This window comes from Papaver somniferum, chromosome 4 (genome assembly GCF_003573695.1).
Source record: "Papaver somniferum cultivar HN1 chromosome 4, ASM357369v1, whole genome shotgun sequence".
Taxonomy (NCBI): Eukaryota; Viridiplantae; Streptophyta; class Magnoliopsida; order Ranunculales; family Papaveraceae; genus Papaver; species Papaver somniferum.
The window spans coordinates 88,548,933-88,572,748 of NC_039361.1; the positions used below are offsets into that span (position 1 = coordinate 88,548,933).

Consider the following 23,816-nt stretch of genomic DNA (forward strand, 5'->3'; position numbering starts at 1 on the left):
TTTTGTTAAAAGGTAAGCCTCCTAAATTTTTTGATTGGTTGAAAATCATGCTGAAGTCGCCTAATACAATCCAAGGCATCATTTTATGGATCACTTGTTTACTAATTTCTTCTAAAAATTCCCAAGCTATATGTCTATTTGTTGGATAGGGACTACCATAAAAACAAGTTAAGACCCATTTTTTGGTATCAAAGGATGTTTTGACAATAATATTAATCATGTTGATATTCCAGTGCACAATATCAAAATGGAAACTGTTGAGGAGTGATTTTCACTTTGGTTCTACAAGTCCTAACCTCAACACACCCAATTCCCAAGAGAGAGAGAGATCCCTTCTATTGTACTATATGCCTCTTTATATAGACTTTTCAAAAGCCCTTCCTTTTATGATGTAATGCCACATGTCCTAAACCTCCTTAATTACTACTTATGCCATTCCTTCTCTAATACAACATCTTCTTTCCTATTAATTCCTTCCATGTCCTTTCCATCTACGGATACTTTCTTAATGGACTTGGGCTTTAGTCCCCATGTTTCATGTAGGGTTTGCTTCCCTTTTCGGGGCACACTACCCGTCTAAGTGGTAATATTTTTCATGTATCAACATTAGTCCCCTGACTATTGGATTAATTATCAAATAACCCGATAGTCATTTTACATTCCGCTCTTGAGTCGAGTCCCCAGTCTGGAAGTTTGAGGAATTTGTGAAATGAGATGGTTTTTTGCAAGAAATTTTTCATCATGCGTGCGGGTGTTTGGGTAGGAATTTCCAAATAATTTGGCTTGAAATAACTGGAGATTTTCTTAGACCTTCGGATTGTATTACCAGCACGATTTGAGGGTCTCGGTGTGAGTATAATGAAGACATAAATGTTAAATTTACTTAGCCTCCACTTATTTTTTTCTGGTTGTTCCGCGTAGTTGGGGATGTCTTTAGTTTGTATACCTATCTTTTCTTCAGGACGATCTGACGCGCCTGTTGGCGTTGGGAGAGGGAGTAGATATCTTATGGACTATCAGACTGATTCATCAAGACGAAGCACGTAAGCAATATGATGATCATGAAGACAATCTTTCATTCGTGCGCGGGGCAAAGCTAAAGGCAAAATTATACAGGGTATCTACAAGTTGGTGGCGTGTATCATGCCTCGGTGAGGGAGGATAGGCTCGGGCTCCCCCTTCTTTTTTGTAGAGGATATGCTCGGCCTTTTTTTTGTTTTTTTAATATGATGGGCTAGGGCACGTGGTTAAACGCGCCTACTTCCTCCTTTCTATTTCGTGGATGATAGGCTAGGGCTAAGCAGCCTATCTCCTCCTTTATTTTTGCAGAGGCTGGGTGTGATGAGATACGGTAAACGCGCCTACTCCCCCTTTGTTTTTATTGAAAGATAGGTGATGGGAGGACGGGGCTTACGGTAAACGCGCCTACTCCCCCTTTGTTTTTATTGAAAGATAGGTGGTGGGAGGGCAGGGCATATGTTAAACGCGCCTACTACCCCTTCGTTTTTATTGGAAAATAGGAGGTGGGAGGGCAGAGTATACGGTAAACGCGCCTACTCCCTCTTCGTTTTTAATTGAAAGATAAGTGGTGGGAGGACGGGGCATATGTAAAACGCGCCTACTCCCCCTTCCTTTTATTGAAACATAGGTGATGGGAGGGTGAGACAAATGTTAAACGCGCCTACTCCTTTTTATTTTCAATGGAACACGGCGTTTGGTGGTTCGCTTTGGCGGGGATGGGTGGAGCATGTACTAAACGCACCTACTCCCCTTTTTTGTAGCCGATCGGATGCGCTGAACAACCTGTCGCCTTTTTTATAGATTTGTGTCTGATCGGGTGAGTGTATCATCCCGTCACCTTTTTGTAAATCTGTGGCCGATCGGATGCGCAGGGCAACTCGTTGCCTTGTTGTAGATCTGTGGCCGACCAGGTGACTATATCAATCGTCGCCTTTTTGTAAATCTGTGGCCGATCAGATGAGCGTATCAACCCGTCGCCTTCTGGGGATAACATAAACGCGCATATTCCCCCTTGAATTTATTTAACACCTTGAGGTGCAGGTGGGTGGGGCATAAGATGAACGCGCCTACTCTCCCTCTTTTCTCTCTTCGATCGGACGCCATTTGCATTCTTGCAAATTTTCAATCGATCGAGCGCCATTGGCATTCCCGTATTTTAGTAAATTTGTCGGCCGATCGGGTGCCTTTGGCATTCCAACGGCTTTTAGTCAGTCGATCGGGTGCCATTATCTTTCCCGCAACCTTTTGTCAGTCGATCGGACGTCATTAACGCTCCGCAACCTTTTGTCAGTCGATCGGGCGCCATTGGCTTTCCCTCAACCTTTTGTCAGTCGATCGGACGTCATTAACGTTCCGCAACCTTTTGTCAGTCGATCGGGCGCCATATGCTTTCCCGCAACCTTTTGTCAGTCGATCGGATGTCATTAACGTTCCGTAACTTTTTGTCAGTCGATCGGGTGCCATTAGCGTTCCCGCAACCTTTTATCAGTCGATCGGGCGCCATTGACACTCCTGCAATCTTTTGCAAATTTATCAATTGATCGGACGCCATTAGCGTTCCCGCAACCTTTTCCAAATTTGTTTTTGTTCAAGCGACCTCTATGGACCCTTGCTAGAATGGTGCCCGCACGTTACTAGATTTTTCTTGTAGTCGATCATAAGATTTAAGACAAAATGATATTGATGCTTTGTGAAATTAATAAAATGACAACCTATACATGTAACTAAATGATGACGTGCGTATTTTATGAAATGCATATATCAACATTCAGTTAAGCTCTAAGTTGGCCGGTTAATGCTTTTTAATTGACAAAAAATGCCGCTTCCAATAGAATGTTTATAATCAACCATTATTTTATTCCTTACGGAGACAAGTGTCTACAATGAAGCATAAAGATGTGTGTAAATAAATTAAGTATTCATATAAAATATATCAGCACGAGTCTGTGCAAAAAGCACTCGCCCATAGATGGTGTCATGTGCGCTTACTTAATCACTTAGGCTAAAAATGCTATCAAGTGGTGGCGCTTGTACCAAGATTGGGTTCACAGGTGCCGAGCTCAACATACATCCGACCTACACATGCGGCTAGGTTGTGGATGCATATTTCATGAATTTCATATATCAATAGAAATGTCAATATTCGACTAATTAGCTCATAAGTTTTACTCAAGTTGGAACGGCATAACACGCCAAAGCAAAACAATGGGATATCTGATGCTTTATACTCCCTCTGTTTTTGGAAAAGAGATGCTTTCACTTTTTCATTTTTACCTAAAAATAGACCAAATTGAAAAAGTGAAAGTATCTCTTTTCCAGAAACGGAGGGAGTATATATATATATCATCTATCTTTTTTTTTAAATCAGCTAGCTATATGGTACATTCATGAACATACGTGTTCTTTCTGCACAGTGAGATCATATCCAAACTAAGACGTGTTAAATAAGAAGCAGGCAGCAAGCAAGTTTCAGTTGTATGGACAGTCTTCTAAATTAATTGAAGGTTATGAATACTGCAGTATCACTAGGCTACGCGAGCTGAGGGCAACCTTAGAGGTATGAGTACTCCTAGCTGATATCAAAATTGCAACATGGGGAATAATTGGTCAAGCAAGGCAACATTCAAATAATCGGCTCCTGCCCACAGATCATATGCAAATTACCATTTGAATCATGCCATTAAGGTAAGTAAGAAGATACTTAGCTTTTTGTGAGATAAAGCAGGTGGCTTGAGGGCTGTAGCTTCAAAGCAATAACGCGCAATAGACGCTTTGGACTTGCTCCGCCTAGAGAAGCCATGGATGATCATTTGCCTCAAGCCTTTGCTCCAGGACATGGACAATGAATGTGTAAAAAAAAAAGTAATACTCGGCCTGTCTCGCAGAGCTGCAGTGTTGATGATGTTCCCTATTGTCGGCGGTTTGTTTTCACAACTGTTTTTCCCTCTTCGTGTATATCAGTGAAGCTGCTCTCATAATTGGCATCACAAACATTCACTGGAATCTTGGAGGGTACATCATTTGGAAGTTGAGTCGTCGTCTTCAAATGGGTCACGTTGGTGCTGGCCTATGTCTCCTCAAACTGGCGCTGCTAGTTCCGCTTCATGGAAGCTAGCGTGGCTGTGTTCGTCGTCTTGGATTTGTTTGGGTACTCACTGAACAAGTCTTCTTTCATCCATGTTCTTTTCTATCTTCTCTTTTTTTATTGATTAAGTAACAGCTACTTCATCTACCGCCACTCGCTCGTGTATCACTAGTACATCTAGGAATAAATTGGTACCGAGAAGCGATGACATAGTCGAGCTTCCTTGCAGGTGTGTACATGCCCGTCAATTCTGTGATCGTGACCTGTTCTACAAGTGTTCCTTGCCGCAGGTAAGTGGCTTGGCAGGAGCTAACAGCATTGGATCGCCTTGGGTTTACGATGAGATTAAAGGATGAATCGCCGTGATGTCCGCTGACTCTAGCTCTTTATCATTGGGTTCAAAGAGAGGTCGACAGTTCTTAGAGCCGAGTTGTGGTAGCTGCTTCTGGATGACACCACAGCTAGAACCGCGCTGTTAGTATACACCGGCCATGTAGTTCCCGAAATTTACTATCATCGAGGGAAATGATACTTGAGGAGATTGAATTTCTGGCAGCTCCAACCCCTTGTTAAGTATGTCCGCATTGCAATGCTCCATGGATCTCATCTATTGACACGCTTGAGTGCTTGCAGTCTTAGCTTGCAGCTGGAGGAAAAATACTCCTTGCTCTCGTTATGCAACCACGGATCAATCAAGACTCAATTCGAGAGACTTTCATAATTAATTCTGAAACAGGGAGTCAAGCTTTAATAGAAAATTGAGCAGCGTAATCAAGAATTTAGGCAATTTTCAGTTCTACCTATTGCAATCATAGACTTAATGCAAATTAGATGGGAACTCAAAAGCAAATTGGACTCCAAGCCTTACTACTCCTTTTCTTTTTTTTTTTTTTTTTTTTTTTTTTTTTTTTTCCCAATTAAACCCAATGCAACCTTCAAATGACACTGTGTTTCAAAAAAAAAAGCTATCACCATGTCGATGATCTCGGGTTCGTTTGATTTTGTAAGAAAAAGGGTCCCCTGGGTTATGATTATTAGGGCTGTTCATGGTCGGTTTTGGTTCGGTTTCTAGCCAAACCAAAACCGAAACCAATACTATCGGTTTCTAAAAATCCAAACCAAACCAATCCATTAACCATTGTTTCGGTTTCTAAATGGTTTCAGCCGGTTTCGATTTGTCCCAGTGGTTTTTGGTTAACCAATGGTTATGTCAAACGACTCAAACAAAAAAAAAGATACACAAATTTACAGATAAAAAAATCGTAGCTGCCGATAGTATTGGTTTACACAAATTTACAGACAAAAAAAATAAATAAAAAAATATCAAGAATAGTTAAAGCTTACTCTAAATCTAGAGCTCAAAAGAAGATATATAATATATCTTAATTTAGTTAGTGATAAACAAAAAAGAATGAAGAAGGGAAGAAGAAAGTCGAGTAGCAGCAGTGATTGTTGTAGTTAGGGGTGGAGAAGGGAGGAGACTGAGAGAAGGAGAAAGAGAAAGAGGGAGAATATCATACTTAAATATTAGATTTAGGGTTTCTATTTATCCTCTAAATCAATGGGTAGAATCTAATACTTGTTAATCAAGGTAGAAACTAAGTTTAAAAATTAATCGGTTTTCCAATGGTTTTTGGTTCGGTTTTAGAGGTCAAACCAAACCAAAACCAACACTATCGGTTTTCCACTTTCTACACCATAACCAATCCATTAGTAAATGGTTCGGTTTGGTTTCTTTCTAATTGGTCTGGTTCGGTCCGGTTCCAACAGAAAACCGAAACCATGTTCAGCCCTAATGATTATGAAGACATGCTAGTCGCAAATCGATGTTAAATTCAAAGTTAAGAACATAGGGATGTTAAATCAATATCTAAACTCCGATATCAAGACATATTAGCTGAAATTGATTGTAAATAGAAACTATGACTTCAAACCAAACGACTCATTGAAAGCGCTTTTTTCTTTAGGTTTTTGGGAACCCTAAACTGATTTTGATAAATCGAATATTTAATTTCAGATTCAATCAACTAACAATTTCAATGGAGTAAAAGGTTAGGAAGAGATAGAACTTATACTTTGATGTATTTTTGGTTGATGATGATTTCGTTATCTAAGACATGTAGTTGTTGTTCTCTGTTTGGGTTCCATTGGATGAAGACGCGTTGATGTATTCTGTCGTAGTCGAAGAATGACGGTACAGCGGCGCTGGTATTGGAGGGCGCCTGGAGCTTCTTCAGGCGGGTGACTCGTTTTAAGGACGGCGGCCGAGAAGAGACGCGGAGGTAAAAACCCAGCTCGTGATGTATTTTGGTGTAGTCAGAGATGACAGAGAAGGCGCTTATGTAATTCATGTTCATGAGCGCATGTGTGGTGAGGGTCAACGCGGATGAAAAGAAAAAGGAGGTGTTTGTGTACAAATGAGCCTGTGAGAGACGCCGGGGAAGGTGTACGCAAAAGACGTTGCAAGAACAAAGGTATGGGTAGTCTCCAAATGGAGACTAACTCGCATGCGAAAGACTACTCGTCCGTATGAACAAGTGAAGTTATTATGGATAGATATAAAAAAAGACACTACACGGGAGATAGTCTCCCATTTAGTTTAAAAAGAATGGATTTTGGACCAGACGGGAACTGTCCCCGTCCAAAAAAAAAAAAAATCTTCTTAGACGGAGGAAAATCCCCCGTCAAACAAAAAAACTAAAAAAAAGCTTCATAAACGGGATAGTCCCTCGTCAAAATAAAAAAACGAAAAAAAAAGTTTTTAACGAGGAACAGTACTAAAAAGTTTTTTTTTTCCTGACAGGACATGTCCCTCGTCTAATGTGAAACTCCCAACCACTCGTTCACCTGAACGAGTGTCTGGAAGGATTTGGTGGGGAAAGTGGGGTATTGGTAAAGACTACCCGTAGCAGCCTCTAATTAGACCAAATTGGTAGTCACTCTTTCAAAGTGAAAAGCTTACATTACCCATAGGATTTTCTCTAAGAAAAAGAGACGCGGGGTTGTCATGGGAATTGGATGGCTACTAGGCAGGAGCCTCCGGGTGTGGTCGCTAAATGTTGAGGGGTGATTTTCATTTTGGTTCTACAAATCCTAATTTCAACACACCCAATTCCCAAGAGAGAGATCCCTTCTATTGTACTATATGCCTCTTTATATAGACTTTTCAAAAGCCCTTCCTTTTATGATGTAATGCCACATGTCCTAAACCTCCTTAATTACTACTTATGTCATTCCTTCTCTAATACAACCTCTTCTTTCCTATTAATTTCTTCCATGTCCTTTCCATCTATGGATACTTTCTTAATGGACTTGGGATTTAGTCCTCATGTTTCATGTCGGGTTTGCTTCCCTTTTGGGGGCACACTATCCCGTCTAAGTGGTAATATTTTTCATGTATCAACAGAAACCATCTATCCATGCTACAACTAGTCCTTCTGCAGAGCCTATAGGGTCGACTATGTGGTAGTTAGGGAAGCATGAAATCAGTTTTTTCACTAGTGTTCTTTGATTTTTAGTTTCAGATAAAAATAGGATTTCACGTTTTTCTTTATTAAGAAGATTAGTTAGGTGATTTTGTGTTTATGGGTTCCTACATCCTTGCACATTTCAGGCAAGAATTTTCATGATGCTAAGAATAAACAGATATATCTAGTAATTTTAAAATATTACCAAAAGCAATTCAAGGAGAATCGAACAAGCATTCACAATAAGACTAGTAAATATTGAATTTTAAAGCTAAAGTAATCAGATATGTAAAGAATAAAAGGACTTTTAAATGAATTGAAATACGATGAAAGAGGAGTACCTGTGTTTCATCATGTTGTGTTGAGGGGACTAACTCTGGGAAAGGAATAGGTTGATAAGTGCTAGAACGTGTTGGATTATCCTCGATATTTGACCCATATTGGTTAATAGTTAACACTTTTCCGTCTTGTGAGGGGAATGGACAAAGTTTCTCAGAAGATGAAGAAAAAAGAAACTCCGAAACAGAAATTTTGAAAGCTGATTTTGGCTGAGTTAATGGAGTTTGAAAAGATGATGCAATGCAAATGTTATGATCAGAGAAAAAGGGAGAGCTGATTGAAGAGCTCCCAGGCAAAGCAGGTTCAATTAAGGGTTCTATCGAGTCACTTCCCAAAACAGGAGAAGAGAAAGAAAGTCTTCTGTTAACCCCAATTGAATTCCCATTGATAGACCTAATTGGAGAGCTAGAGGCTTGAACCGGAATAGCTAAGTCCTGCTCCGAACCTGCCTCAAGAATAGCAATACCCCCGAGTCCGAATCCACCATAACTCGGAACGTTTCCGAGTTAGCGAATCGGAATCATCAGAAGAAGGTAACGGGATATAGTTCTCAGGCAGATTAAACGGGAAGGTTCATTTACCAAGAACGGAAGTAGATGCCAGTGGCATATCTTCATCAGAAGACCCGGATTCAGTAATGACAAAGGGTCCTAAAACTTCATAGGAATTCAAAGGATGAGGTTGAGTTCTAGTTAGGATTGCATGCCTATCACATTGCAAAGCATGTTTTTATCCACATAGGTTCTGAAGATATCATGAAAAGTTTCTCTAACTCCCGGCTGGTTTAAGTAGTCTTGTACAACGACTGGTACACCCTTATGACCAAAATTGTCTTTAGGGTTCCAAACTTGGACTAGGACACCATTTAACCGATTCATACCATCGCTTGGGTAAGGAGAGTTCACTGTGATATCATAAATGTTTTCAAGAGGTCTACCATGAAGCACTGTACAGTCACCTACTGTATGTCCTAATCGCTGACAATGAGAGCAGAACTTTGAGGGTAAGTTAATGAAGTTCAAATAAATGGAGGTGACAGGAAAACGTCCTACTTTAACTAACAGATGATGGATAAGTGGTTTCTCAATGTTTACCCAAAGAAGAACTCTAGGTTTACAATTAGGTGTCTCGGATCCTCTACATATTCTAGAAACTTGTCCTACCTTACTTGCCGTTAAACCTAACATCTCTTCACTACGATGCTCACATTTAAGATTAGAGATAGAAGCCCATATCGGTATTTCTTTAACTAAGTCCGTAGAGATTTTCATTCCTTGAAAAGCAGTTGTAGAGCAAGTACATTGCCGAAAGGATACCATGGTCCATTAGATGATGTCCAGATAAAATCTTCCTTATTTATAAAAGAGATAATAAACATATTAGGATCTACTTCCCTAATCTGGAGCACTATATGATTCCCCAAAAAGTTATTCAGTGCTCCCCTCACTTCCCATTGGTGAATAATTTCAGTTGAAAAAACCCTAGCAAGAATACTATGCTTTTTGATCCCATAATCTCTAATAAAAGAAGGAGGTGTAGGAAGAAGACCGATATTAGTACTGTGATTTGCAAGCCTTTAAGCTAGAGAAAGACCGCTGAGGTGTTTATAGAGATTGAAGGGCTCACCCATGGTAAGAAAGAAAGGATACAAGAAACATAAGACAAGTAATGGAGCCGAGAAGAGAATATCTGACTAAATATAGAGGGAAGAAGAATACAAGGTGCACCAAAGCCTAGGATATCTATTCCCGTGAATGAAACAGAGATCGAAAGAAAGTAACCTTAATCTTAGCCAATGGGAGGGAGAAAACAAAAATATTTAAATTTTACAAGACCTCAATGCGAGGAATAAAAGAACATTTGACTAACCAAATTTGGGGGAACGCGACCTATGTATTTTGGTAGTGTCTCGTCTATTGATCAGTAATTTTGTATTAGGCTTAAAAAGGAGTGCTTACAAGACATACTGTGAGGACTACTATCTCGACAAAGAAAAACCCTTACCAAGACAAGGTAAAAGCACCAACTTTTAACCGATGCAGTACTAAGAAAACCAAGAGAGATGAAGATAAAATTTAAAAAGAATAATAACAAAATAATTAACAATACTTTTCTTTTTCTAGTTTAGGGGCAGCTAAGAAATGAACGGGATTTTACTTATGCTAGTTCAGTAGGCAACCAATTAATGCACAAACCTTTTAGTCGTTTTAGACTAAACAGGTAAAGACTAGGATTCTAATTGCGTGTATTCAAGCATTTTAGATTTATAGGTTTTATAGGTAATACTCAACAAAATCAGAGAAAAGAAAGTCCTATAAGGTCTAAAGAAAGGTCACAGAAAAATCAAGTCTCATTAAGAGAGGAGACGTACAACAACTACTAAAGATTTGAGTTAGAGAGAATTCAAGATTAGGAATAAAGAAATGATAAGAGGCATTGGAGGAAGAGAGAAGATGAAAGTTATACATTAACATTAATCGATACTTATCTTAAAATTAGTATAAAAGAGCAGTATGAGACTAAAAAACTTTCACCATAGAACAAACCAAAAGAGCAGAAAACTAAAAACTCAGAAGATGGCTTGCAATCATAATATAATTTCTGAAGGAGCTCTTATTTCAATGACAAGGGTTATGTTGTGCATGGACGATCATCTGCATAGAGTGCATTACTATTTTTGTTGTTTGTGCGAAAATAATTTATTCATGCATGCAAATCAGATTAAATATTTGGCTTATTGCAATTTAAGGCCAGAGATAAAGGAGGGTTTGGGTGAAGAGGTGAGGGCTTCAATTGAGTAAAAGATCAAGCAGAGGTTACCAATTGATGCTACTATACTCTATAGTGAAATGCCTCCAGGTTTTGACTATAGTTACGCACTGAAGATAGAAGCAAGATACAATTGGAACAGGGGCAAAGGACAATATGAGGCTGCCGAAGCGGCAGAAGCTAGGGGGAAATAGTATTTTAGGGTAAAGGGTGATCAGCAGATTCCTAAGGTTGGTAGTGCACATGCAAAGATGGATGTTACTTAGTTCTATCGTTAAATTTAAAGAAGGCCGCTGGCCATTAAGGAAAGGTAGAGGAAAAACTAGGACTTGTAATTGCTTGAAAGTAGTGTTCTATCTGCTAATACGCTTGTTTTATTTTTAATCAGTTCTATGTTTAATTTGAAATCTTGTTCTTCCTACTTTTCAACCTTAGAAGTATTATTCTGTCTGCTCCTTACCATAATCTTTACTAGCAAAGTAGTTAAATGGATTTCAAAAATTCCTAAAAAAAATGGTATAGGTTGTCATTCTATAGCTAGTAATATGGAATTAAAAGCAATCATATCTACAATTGAATACAAAGGATTTTAAAGAATAAAACGCAGAAGTCACACAGTTATTACTTTAGGTTCATAGACTCTAGAAGGTCCTAGCCAGAGGAATCGACATGGGCAGAAAAATTAGGAGGGGAAGATAAGAATGGCGTTAATGCACTATTAAGAGAACGAATTGACAAGATTAAATAAATAACTCAAAAAGAAAGAGACCAGACCACATCATAATTTGAAAGAAATATAGAAGAATAAGATAAAAGAAGCGAGAAGCAGAATGGGTTGTGATCATAGTCTAGTTCCGAAAGATACAAAGATATCTTCAACTAGAATCATGCGATGCCGAGATAATCATCTCCATCGGATTCACTATTATCGGTGTGCCAAGTGTTTCAGAGAGATTTTTCTTCATCCTAATCAGGCTCAGTAGCTAGCTTATTGCAACTTAAACCAAGAAGAGAAGAAGAAATTCAAACCCGTTGCTAAGAAAGTTATCCAGTTCAAGATGGAGAAGGGGATATCTCTAGATGCTCAGGTTTATCTTGAAGAAATGCCATTTGGATCCGATTATTACTATGTTCAGAAGAGAGCGAAACGGTATTTGAAGAAGCGAGGTAAGAATCACTATGAGGAGATGAAAGAGAAGGACTTAGCAGAAGGAATCGAGCTCTAAGGAATTTGTAATTACTATCTAGCTATCTCTCTTTTCCATATCCTAGTGTTTTAATATTTGAATCATGTATTATCGGTTTTAATTTGCTTCAATTCTACTTATCCGGTTCTATGAATTAACCTTTGTCAATCTAATTTGGGTTTTTATGAGATACTAAACAATAAACAAGAATCGAAACTCACAAGATGCTTGCAATGTAAAGCAAACAATAAACAAGAAACCAAAAGATGCATGAAATGTAAACAGGATGCAAGATGAGTTAACCAAACAATAAACAAGAAATCAAAACTCACAAGATGCTTGAAATGTAAACAGGATGCAAAATAGATGACAGATGCATATGATTTTTGCAAAAGAAGAAAGAGTAACTTAGCCAAAGACCAAAAAGAATAAGAAAAAAACTTGTTTTTATTCCCTCACAATCACTATAGTTTTAGTCAAAATCGTTGTGCACTTATCAGTTCCTCCCGTTGTAAAGTCCCCCTAGCTTAGGAATCGACATCGGTCGGTTGAACTACTCACAGTGCATTAGGGAATATTTTGAACTCGCACCTTCCTGGCCGTTAGATAGGGTAGATATGATGTCAGCTAACCGTGGACTTAACCACGGTTATCTGCAGTACTTTTAGGGGGTTCTGTATCTTGCCATTTATCTCCATTTCACCTGCAAAAAAAATTAGGAACGCGTTCATGAACACAGAAGAAAAAAGATAAATTTAATCAATAATTATCAATTGAAACTACACAAGCTATTAGTAGCATAATATTGTTGGTTGCTGTTGTTGCAACTGTTTTGCAATGCGCAGTTGCACAAACATCACATGTAGTTTTTTTTTTTTTTGATCAGAAACATCAGATGTAGTTGGAGATAGTTAGGTACTGATCATTTCTGCATATAATTCTCTTTATTCCACTTGGGCTTCTAAATAAACATTCAAAGTTGTTGATTGTCTTGGTCAGCAACATATAAATTTTCTGATCAGAATGTCTAAATTTGTTAACTTCCTCATTCAAAATCTAGTTTGATTGTTGTATTGTTTATGTTACCAGTATTCAATCTTTCCCTGGAATCCACGCATCTGCTGAAGTATCAATATTCAAAACCGATTACGATAGTTCACTCAGTTGTTACCCCGATCGATTATTAACCTTCATTCCAGCAACAATCCATCCTGCACCAACCGAAAATCAATACCATATTTGCATGGTTGGTGGTGAATGTTCAGCCAATCAGAAATTGTCTAATGGAAAACTTAGTTTTAGCTTAGGAGAAAATGCTAAATGGTCAAAATTTCCAAAGCGAGATATGAAGATACGGATTTTTCTCCCTGAAAGTACGGTAAGAAACTGTAGTTGGTCCATAGTTAGCTGACATCATATCTTCTTTATCCAATGGTGAAGAAGGCGTTAGTTCAATTTTTGAACTCGCACTACGAGCTCAAAATATTTTCCGATTAGCAGAAAAGGGTTGTAGAAGATGAAGGAAAATAACCGTTAGAAATAGGGAGAGAGGAGAGAGAACACCTAAATAAGACTAAAAACATGTATGAGTAAAAAACCGGAAAAATGGTTTTCCGATCAATAATCCACCATTTTTAATTATCTTCTTCTATAGAAAAAGATGACCATTTGCTTCAAATCTTGACGGACAGATAAAGATTCCGACGTAACTTCTGGTCACCAATGGTAACCTTTGATGTGCATAAAATCTAAAAACCCCAACAAAAACAACCATTAAAGTCGATAAAAGAAGCTGGAAGAGCATAGAAACGTCATGAAGAGGCACACAACTAGCCTCCGGCAAGGGAGGATTCCCTAACTAAGAACTAGAGGAGGAGCAGATCTGGGTAGTTAGAGTTTGCCTGTTGAGAGAGAGGAAAAGAGGAGAGAGGGCTAGTTTTCTTATCCCAGAAAATTGGATTACCCCAATTCTCTCAACCGAACGAGGTGTTAAGTTTTTTTTATCTCAGTCTGTGAGAGTTTTGGAGAAAACAAAACACAACAAGAAATATAATGGCCAATTTTTCATCTAGTGGTGAAAAGGAATTATCAAGTAATAAAGTTATGAAAACCCGAAACACATGTTTCACAGAAGATATCTGGCATCGAGTCTTCAATTTCAAATGTGTATCGAAGGTATGGAATTCTCATCTGTCTAGCCCTAGTTTCATATACCAATGGATTCAATTCAAAAAATCTACTAATCTTCGATGGACGGTGGCTTACAATTTGGAACGAAGCTCTTCTGACAGATACCATTCAGTTGCATCTCTTGATTCTGATTCTCACTCTCAGTGTATTTCGAGTGGTTTCTCTTTTAGATTCTTACATCCAAATGATAACACAACATGCCTTCTGGGTTTTGGGTTTTGGTTCACTTTCCTAAACGAAAAAGAAATCAAAGGTATTATTATGCTTGTAATCGAAGGATTTCACTTCCTCTACCACCACCAACATATGGCAAATCTGTTGCTGGTCTCATATCATATGTGAATGTTCTTCCATGTCTACTAGTTACAAGGCAGTACTTGCATCATTTGTATTTTTATCTGTCAAAATCACCATTCAGATATATGCCTCTGATTCGGGCAAATGGAACACATATGAGGTGTCATACCCTCAGGGTGGTTTCTATGGGAAGGCCTACCAAGCATGTAGTTGTGGATTGACGATAGAAGCAGATTGGGAGCTTACAATCTCGACAACAATGAAACTGATGTTTCTTAGTGTGAGTTGATTGATTTACCCGTCAGCTCCCTCAGTGAGCACTATACACACTGTGTAGGGTAGTCAGAAGGATTGATCCTTCATGCTCGAGTGAAAATATGTCAGAGGACTGTAAGTGTTTGGGTGACTGAGGAGGAGAGCTTCTGCACAACGATATTAGATTAGATGATCTCTTGGCAGAACTAAATACCGAATTTTCTGGTGTCTCAGCATCATTTGATTGTCGTAGCCTAATCAAGGTTTTAGGTTTCAATCTAGTAAACAAAAATGTTATTCTGATTGGTAGCATGGAATACATTTGGGCATACAACATCAGAACAAGAGTATATGATGAGCTTACCCAACCACATTCGTGGGGATATAATCATTTAGACAATACTTCCACCACGCTCGTGGTAAGACACTTCGATCACTCCTGTTAAGGTTCAGAAGAATACATTTTTTAAAAATATTTCTTCTGTAACATTATTATTTAAACAGAGCTTAGTTTATGGCAAATCATTTTGATGCTGTCAGATTGTTTTTTTTTCCCAGTTATTCGACTTGTTTAATGCTTGATTTAATAAGATCTCTCACCACTTTACCTACGGAAATATTAATCTGATACATGATGGGGTAATTGCAGGACTTAGAGGCGCGGGACGCTGTGGAAGTGTAGAATCTAAAGCTTGCGCGAACTTGATGACTTTTCAACTGGCAGTTGTAGGAGGGCAACTTTTGGAGGAATAATAGGAGTGTTATCTTGAGTTTTCAGGGATCTCAAGTTGTCAGTTGGAGAAATCAAACTACTGTAGAGTATTATCAGGTCTTAGTTAAACGGACTTCTCAAGGTATGACATGGGATGATGAACAAGAACAGATCATGTTGGGTGTGAGCATAAGAGGTACCTCGGTGATACCGAAGTTTATGCTACTTCTTGGAGAAAGTCAGTATACTCACTCACGGTGCAATTCATCTTCTTCTATATTCCGTTGGATTGTAAGTTCAGGCTACTTCTTTGAGGTCAGCATCTTCCTGGTTTTTATAACTTGACGAATGAGTTTCGTGAAACTTGATATCTTGTTTATGGATCTACTCTGATGGAATATTGTAAGAATTTTTACATTCTGCTAAAATAACCTTTGTATATATCCGTATAAACAGTTAATTACACTACCTGTCAGGTATGTTCTCCAAACTTGAACCTAACTACTATCTATCACAGTACGAGATAAAACCCTCGCGCGAAGCTGATACCATTGATGGTTGTGACGTGGCGTTGAGTGAAGTTTCTATTAGACTGTGACCGTGGTGATTATTTTATATGTATGATCCTTTTATGCTACATTTGGAGTACAACAGAATAAGTTGACAGATGAAACATGAGCATTGCATGAATCCCTAGTATCCTTTATGTGTACAAATTAAATTGAACAGCTCATCAACTCATCGGTTACAAAGTGGATTTGTAATTTTGAGACTAGTATAGCTAAATCATGTGGGCACATATTACTAAAAAGTGTTAGAATACGGTCATCCAACTCAAAACTAATTGGCAATGTGTGGAGAGGTCTTATTAGATTATAAACCGCAGGATCTTAAATAACCCAACCATGTGGGACTAATAATCTCAACACGCCCCCTCACGTGTAGCCTCGGCGGGTCTTACAAACACGTGGACAACAATTAAATCGGATGATGCGGAGTAAGGCGCGGTCAAAGACTCGTCGCAAATATAGCCTGCTCTGATACCATGTTAGAATACGGGCATCCAACTCAAAACCAATTGGCAATGAGTGGAGAGGCCCTAAAGGATTATAAACCGCAGGATCTTAGATTGCCCAACAATGTGGGACTAATAATCCCAACATGCCCCCTCACGTGTAGCCTCGTTGGGTCTAACACGTGGACAATTAAATTGGGTGACGCGGAGACAAGACAAGACGAGACTAGCCTGCTCTGATACCATGTTAGAATACGGGCATCCAACTCAAAACCAATTGGCAATGTGTGGAGAGGTTCTATTAGATTATAAACCGCAGGATCTTAAATAACCCAACCATATGGGACTAATAATCTCAACAAAAAGTGGATAAAAGTTTCTTTCTGCCAACAGCTCTCACCACAAGATAACAAAAACAGGAAAAGCTCTACAGTAGCAAGTGTAACGCCCAGTAGCTGCCACTACATTCTGATGAAACCTTCCTTCTGACACTTTGAATATGGCATACATTTGCTGACCTGAATTTCAGTAGGAACCTCACATGTTTACCCCCTGGCTAACAAACAATAGTACTGCACTAATAGAAATAAAAAGTGGTTTAGTAGTTCAGTGACATTCATAATCCATGGAGTTTGACAGAGTAGTAGTGGTTTGGTTCTTGGTTACATTATGGGTTTTAGGTGCTGGAGATCGTCAAGTGGTTATGGGTTTGCCACCATGTAATTTCCCTGCAATTTACAACTTTGGCGACTCAAATTCCGACACTGGTGGTATATCGGCAGCTTTCTTAGCTGTTCCACCACCTAATGGAGAGACTTTCTTTGGTAGGCCTTCAGGAAGAACCAGTGATGGTCGTCTCGTGATAGATTTCATTGGTAAATTTAAACTACAAAGAAATTCCTTCCTCGTGATCAATTTTTGGTGCATACAGTAATATGAATACTGATCTGCTATATAAATTTTCTCAATGTGCAGCGGAGCACTTGGGATTACCCTACCTACATGCATATCTGGATTCAATCAGATCGAACTTTGAGCATGGAGCAAATTTTGCAACTGGAGGGTCAACAATTCAGCCGTCAAATGTCTCATTTTATCAGTCTGGTGTTAGTCCTTTCTCACTTGATGTCCAGCTTTGGCAATTTGATCAATTCAAAGCGCGAAGTGGGGAACTCTACAGGCAAGGTACATGCATGATGCAAATCTTCCATCAAATCTCTATCTTTATCCTGTGTCGTTATTCATCAGAAACTTGGATTTTTCAGCAAAGAACTCGTCAGAAAGAAAGAATCTACCTAAACCAGATGATTTCTCTAAGGCAATCTATACTATTGATATCGGGCAGAATGACCTTGCTTCGGGTTTTGTGAATCCTATAGATGTAGTCGTTGCATCCATCCCAAAACTACTTGATCAGTTTGTAATGGCAGTAACAGTAAGTATTGCTGGAACCTGAAATTTCATGTTTCGTTGCACCTATTCTTGATTAAACATATAATAAAAAGACTGAAAGAATACCAGTTCCAAGATAAACTTAATTAATATTTTGTTGTACGACGCTAGAAACTATACCACCAAGGAGCGAGAACATTTTGGATACACAACACGGGTCCCATAGGTTGCTTGCCGTTGTCGCGTGTTTATTTCTCTGGTTCAGGGCCCGGGTTTTACGACCAGAATGGTTGTGTCAAATCACACAACGATGTTGCCGTGGAGTACAATAGACAACTGAAGGAAAGACTGGTGGGGTTAAGGTCACAACTTTCTCATGCTGCCTTGACATATGTTGATGTCTATGCTGCAAAGTATGAATTGATCAGCAATACCAGGAAGCACGGTAAAATAAACACTGCTCTTTTAAATATGATTGGTTAAATCCGTCTCCTCGATTAAATGGGTAATTTTTGTTCTTGCAGGATTTATTGATCCTCTGAAGATATGCTGTGGGATTTATGAACGAGATCCAGCACGTCATGTTGGGTGCGGGCAGAAGAGGTATATCAATGGAACCGAAATTTATGCTACATCTTGTGGAAATCCATCAATGTACATTAGTTGGGACGGAGTTCATTATACTCATGCAGCGAACCACTGGATTGCTAATCATATTCTTGGCGGTGCACTCTCTGATCCACCTATCCCCATCACCGAAGCCTGTTATAAGCACCGTTGACAATCTATATCATTAATCATGACTAATGGCTTATAAGGAAATTAGTTATCACAATATATGTTATGGAGAAAAAGTTGTGAATCTGTGATACCCATACAAATAACCTGTAGCCAGATCTTAGTAATGGCATTGTTTTAAGGGGTACTATTTTGACTAATATATGTACAAGTTTGATTATTCAGCCTATATTTATTTCAGTGTTGTTAGCATTAGAAGTTGCTCATTCTATTTCATGGCATTCTTAAAAAGAAACCAGAATATGCAAATGATGAAAGCTGTGATGTAGCACTTCATAACTAAAAGGTGGATAAACGTTGCCTAATTCGATTTCAACAACTACTACTCCCATGAAGACGAAATTCCAATAGCCAAAGCTGCCAATGGATTCTGATGTAAGCATCACATTCACCTCAACCTTCCTTCTGTCACCAGATAATGGGCATACATCTACTGAATATCAGGAGGTATTCTTCTCACATGAATCTTCCTAGTTCCTAATAAAAGTTTCCATTTTTCAGTTCATTAACAGACATTGCCAAAGTTACGGTGGTATCAGGCCCACCAAATTTGCAGTTGTATGCTAAGCTCAATATTTATTGTCCATTGACAGAAACACATCGAAAGGAGAAACCAATAAAAATTTGCAGTTTATCACTTTGAACTTTTGCATAAAATTGCTTCTTCAGAAATTCGTAACTGTAAAATGGCCTGCTTGCAGTAATTCGAGCAAGCATTGCATTGCTACATTTTCTGTTGTATTCTTGCTGGTGCACATGCAGCGTAACAGTAATAATCCTGAGCAATAGTATATATACGTATATTTACGCGCTTGATTACTTGAGGTATTCATGTTACGAAGTCGTTAGAATCGAGAGTCACTGATCTTTTGTTTTACTACTTTTTCAAAATACAAATCCGATGTAATTGACTTGGGCTGAAAATAACCGGCTCCTCCAAATGTATAGTGGTTACAGTCAACAACGCAAATGACATCTACTTTTGCATAAAAAACCAAAGAATAGACCTTAATTAAGCCGGCCACGTAATCTTCCAAACTCTTGATATTATCATTAGTTAAATCATTTTGTAAATTACTAAAAACACTCTCCGTCTCCCCCCCTGCTATGCCATCGATCAGTATGTGAATTGCGAGAAAAAACAACCATGGAAACAAGGTTCAGTAAAGAATCATCATGGGTTCGTAACGAAATACCATATTCTAGTTATGAGACTAGTGAGCACTATTTGAACTCTTTAATCATCGATCTTAATTTATAGTTTTGGTATTTTTTTTTTTTTTTTGTAGGATAAGAAAAACTCATCATCCACAACGACAAGCATACAAAAGCAAATGGTATCAACAGGGATTAATAACCGGCGACTAATCAGTAGTCAACCGGACGTGGCTGATTTACTAGATGATTGGTTCTTTGGTAATGTCACCAATAGGGAACTCGGCAACAACAAAGATCATAACCCATATACACCTACTCCTAGAAGATTTGAGGAGGATACAGACGACGAGGGCGGGAACAAAGAACAGAAGAAGTTAACTCAAGAATGGGTCCATGAAGCTAAACGTTTAGTCTCTGCATCTCCTGCTCGTACTTGTGATTCCCCTACACGACTCGTTGGGTCCCCAAGATTTGCTTCAGCCGGTGGGGGGAGTAGAGACTTCCTGGATCGAAGAGACCCACTTTCGAGGTCCGCCAGAAGGTATGTAGCGTAGTATTATTCACCTGGAACTAGCTAGCTACCACCGAATTAGTTAATTATTTCTAAACTGAGCAACCTGTTTGTTTGTGTTTTTTTTCTGTCGACAACAGACATAGAGCTGTAGAAAGTTTTAGTGGTGAGATTCTGTCAAAATCAGCAAGACACAGTAGAAACAAATCAGAAACCATAGAATTATCAAAACCAACAGCCGAAGCCTCCCCTGCTTCAGCACTTCATCAGCGGTTTTCCAACATTTTCAATCCCCAACACAACCAACAACGACAACAAGAATCCTCTGATAATGATCAACCAGATTCCATTATCTCGAAACCACCACGACAACCGCTCGTTCGTAAGTCTCGATTCCGTGACGATTTGCCAACTACCGATACTTGCACCAAACCCAATTTATCAAGAAGAACATTTAAAAGTAACAACTCAGTTCCTAGTTCCCCCAACGTATTATCCCCACCAAGAAACCTTATCGAATCTGTACATAGGCGGACAAATTCTTCGTCAACATGTGCTCTTCCTGAGATCCAATTACTTCTTTCACCACCGAGAAATCTTTTTGAATCTACCCATAGAAGATCGATTTCCTCGTCCACATGTTCACTTGATAAGTTCTCATTAAGGCCTGACTCGAATATTAAAGAGGTTGTCAAAGGTCATGGGAATAGAGACCTTAATGGGTTTCTAGATGAACAACGGTCCAACATTGCAAGGATTTCCAATGGGGATAGTGATGCACGGGCTAAATTTGTACTGTCAGGATCTTCGAACAGTTGAGTTTCCTCGAGTATATAAAACCCATGACCTTATTTGCTAGTGACTTGTTACCTAGGCAATCATTTCTTGGTATTGCTAAATTGCAGGTACGAGTTCGATGGTTGCAACTATTTGTTATGCATGGTTGTTAGCGAATACGTCTAAGTGTAATACGGATCAAGGAGATGCAACTTGGCAGGTTGTTGTGGTACCTGTAATGAATATGAAGAGGAATTGTATGTGGAAGCAAAAACAAGTTGCCTGGCTCTTTCACCATTTTGGAATTGATGCTACTTCTTTACTATTCTCCGACGAGGTGAAATTTCTCTTTGTAAATTGTTTCTCATAAGTGGATTGCGTTTGATTATTGGTAACTATGTTCTATATTCACGCTGGAATTTGGAACCAGGTCGATGTGGAGGCTCTAACAATGAGGAAGCAATTGAGTACTGTAGTTACTGGGCAAGATGTTCTTCGGGCTAATGGCGAGGTTTGCATTCATTTCTCATAAACGCTTAACCAATGAATAAATGTCATGAACAAAATGTTGAGATAACGATCTTCCTTACTCAATGTCTGCTGTTGTATGTTTAGGTTGGATCTCAGTGCACAATTCTTACAGATAATTACTGCGAAGATGCCTATGATCTTCTTCAAGTTCCTATCTTGAAAAACCTATTGGTAAACTGGCTTAATCACCGATTCTCATTACTTAAAATGCTTCAATTCCATATATTCTAACGGGATCAAATTCATACTCAATTTTCAGCTTGCAGGTATCTTGCTAGATACACAAAATTTGAACTCAACAGCTACGTTATGCACAAATAGAGATGCCGAGGCAGTACAGTTGTTGTTGGTTGGCTCCTCCACTAATTACAGAAATGCTCTTTTTGACCTATGTACCTCCTCCTCCCTCTAATATTTGTTACTTTATAAAAGAGTTCTTTGCTTCTGTAAACTTATAGTATATGTTCTCTTTTAAGTGATGCAAGAGCAGCGAGATAGTTCTTTCGTGGAAGCTCTGCGACAGAATTATGGGAAGTCTCCTAGCAGGAGTAAGCCAACTTCTAGAATCTATTTCAAAATTATTTTCTTGCTCTTGTATTTTGTTATAAGTGGTGTACCAGTTAACTTGGTAGAGTCAGTTGGTTGATGCTAATAATTCTCATCTCTTTAGTAGTGAGTGCCACAACTTTAAAGGAACTCTCCCTGCTTTTTTCGATGTCTACAGAAAGTAGAAACTGTCTGATTAATAATGCTTTATTGATGGTCTAGTTTCAAACCAAAGCTCAAGTACAGAATTTTGTCACATTATTTTCTTGCTTTAGGTGACCATGAAAATGGAGAAACAACAGACCAAAGAGTTTCAACCATTTCTGGGATTTCGAATAAGAATGAAAATGATGCAAGAAACGTTAATAAGACTGTCAGAGTTTCCCCGAAACTAGGTACGATTTACCCTCATCCTTATCTATTAGTATAATCTACAGCTTCTTATGTCATTCTCCGCGGGAGTTTATACATCCAATTGATTCTTGTCTTACTTAATTACAGCACCAGCTCGAACACCAGAAGCAAACCATGGGAAAAACAAATTCTTCTTGGCTAAATGGTTCGGCTTGGGTCCGAAATCATGAGACTTAAGTTGGGCGAATGAGATTTCCCCTTGGCACCTTAATTGCAGCACCAGCTCGAACACCAGAAGCAAACCTTGGGAAAAACAAGTTCTTCTTGGCTAAATGCTTCGGTTTGGGTCCGAAATAAAGCAAGTTCCGCGAATGAGATATCCCCTGGCACTATTTCTGAAATCAAAAGATGTACTATCACCCAGACGGATGATTAAGGTTAAAAAATAAAAAAAAGGTTACGAGTGTCATTATTAGTTACACAGTTAATATGATGAAAATGAAAACTCCATTACTGAGAGTTATTGAATTACAGAAGCAATTGTTTTTACAATGAAAGATAAAACTAAAGAAGATGAAGATTACTTTCTCTCTCTTACACATTTAAAGCAGTCTCACACACAGAAATAATAAATGTGTAATGATTGCTAACTTACACAGACAGCCTGTCATATCTGCTAACATACACATGACAAATCAGAGAGTGATAGCTCATAGAGAGCATCTGAGCCAATGAACAAGTGACATCTCACTAACTGAATTTAAACAGAAATAACTGTTCTGTTATTAGCCCCCCTCAAGCTGAGAAGAGCTGCCTTTGGCAAAACTTTCAACTTGTCCCTTAAAAGAGTAAATCTTGGTCCTGACAAACCTTTGGTGAAGATATCTGCAGCTTGATCAATAGTTGAAATGTAAGAGACTGAAAGATGGTTAGATTGAACTAGTTCTCTGACAAAGTTGTAGTCTATTGCCAAATGCTTCATCCTGGAGTGAAAAACTGGATTGGAGGAATAAGAAATGGCACTAATATTATCACACAGCAAAGATGGAGCAACTGGAAGAAAGATATGAAGATCTCTGAGAATCTTGCAAACCCATAAAACTTCAGCTACAGAATTTGCAAGACTTCTAAGATTTGCTTCTTTGGAAGATATAGCTACTGAATGTTGTCTCTTACTGATGTAATTTTTTAGTGGTAAGTAAAGTGTTCGTTTCTCGGACTTGTTGAAATTCGATTTTAGACTTAATATAATATGTACAAGGAAAGCTGTCACAGTATCGAGAGGTACTGAGATTCAGGATTCCACCAAATTCCATTCATGTGACTCAATTAATAACTCCAATCAATTATAGCTCAAATATTAAAAATATGGACTCTTATTCTTTGCCAAAAATAGATTTTTAAAACTTTAGA

At 38.6% G+C, this 23,816-nt stretch overlaps 2 protein-coding genes across 2 annotated transcripts; both read left to right on the forward strand.

The window, feature by feature from the left end:
- The first annotated feature begins 16,961 nt into the window (after positions 1-16,961).
- On the forward strand, positions 16,962-18,556 carry LOC113272776 (GDSL esterase/lipase At5g14450). Its single transcript, XM_026522573.1, has 5 exons — positions 16,962-17,211; positions 17,312-17,521; positions 17,602-17,771; positions 17,900-18,173; positions 18,253-18,556. Exons 1-5 carry the CDS (start codon positions 16,962-16,964, stop codon positions 18,507-18,509), a joined length of 1,161 nt encoding a protein of 386 aa, XP_026378358.1. The 3' UTR covers positions 18,510-18,556.
- A 1,053-nt stretch (positions 18,557-19,609) lies between these two features.
- On the forward strand, positions 19,610-22,928 carry LOC113274073. Its single transcript, XM_026523590.1, has 10 exons — positions 19,610-19,706; positions 19,816-20,225; positions 20,336-21,009; positions 21,101-21,309; positions 21,403-21,483; positions 21,588-21,674; positions 21,763-21,895; positions 21,980-22,051; positions 22,325-22,444; positions 22,551-22,928. The coding sequence occupies exons 1-10, from the start codon at positions 19,674-19,676 to the stop codon at positions 22,631-22,633; spliced, it is 1,902 nt and encodes a 633-aa protein (XP_026379375.1). The 5' UTR covers positions 19,610-19,673; the 3' UTR covers positions 22,634-22,928.
- Positions 22,929-23,816: the final 888 nt, after the last annotated feature.

Coding starts and splice junctions, on each gene's coding strand:
- LOC113272776 (XM_026522573.1), top strand. CDS start 16,962: ATGGAGTTTGACAGAGTAGTAGTGGTTTGGTTCTTGGTTACATTATGG. Junction 17,522..17,601: donor TGGGGAACTCTACAGGCAAG/GTACATGCATGA, acceptor TGGATTTTTCAG/CAAAGAACTCGTCAGAAAGA. Junction 18,174..18,252: donor CAGCAATACCAGGAAGCACG/GTAAAATAAACA, acceptor TTGTTCTTGCAG/GATTTATTGATCCTCTGAAG.
- LOC113274073 (XM_026523590.1), top strand. CDS start 19,674: ATGGAAACAAGGTTCAGTAAAGAATCATCATGG. Junction 21,675..21,762: donor CTATCTTGAAAAACCTATTG/GTAAACTGGCTT, acceptor CTCAATTTTCAG/CTTGCAGGTATCTTGCTAGA. Junction 22,052..22,324: donor TGGGAAGTCTCCTAGCAGGA/GTAAGCCAACTT, acceptor TTCTTGCTTTAG/GTGACCATGAAAATGGAGAA.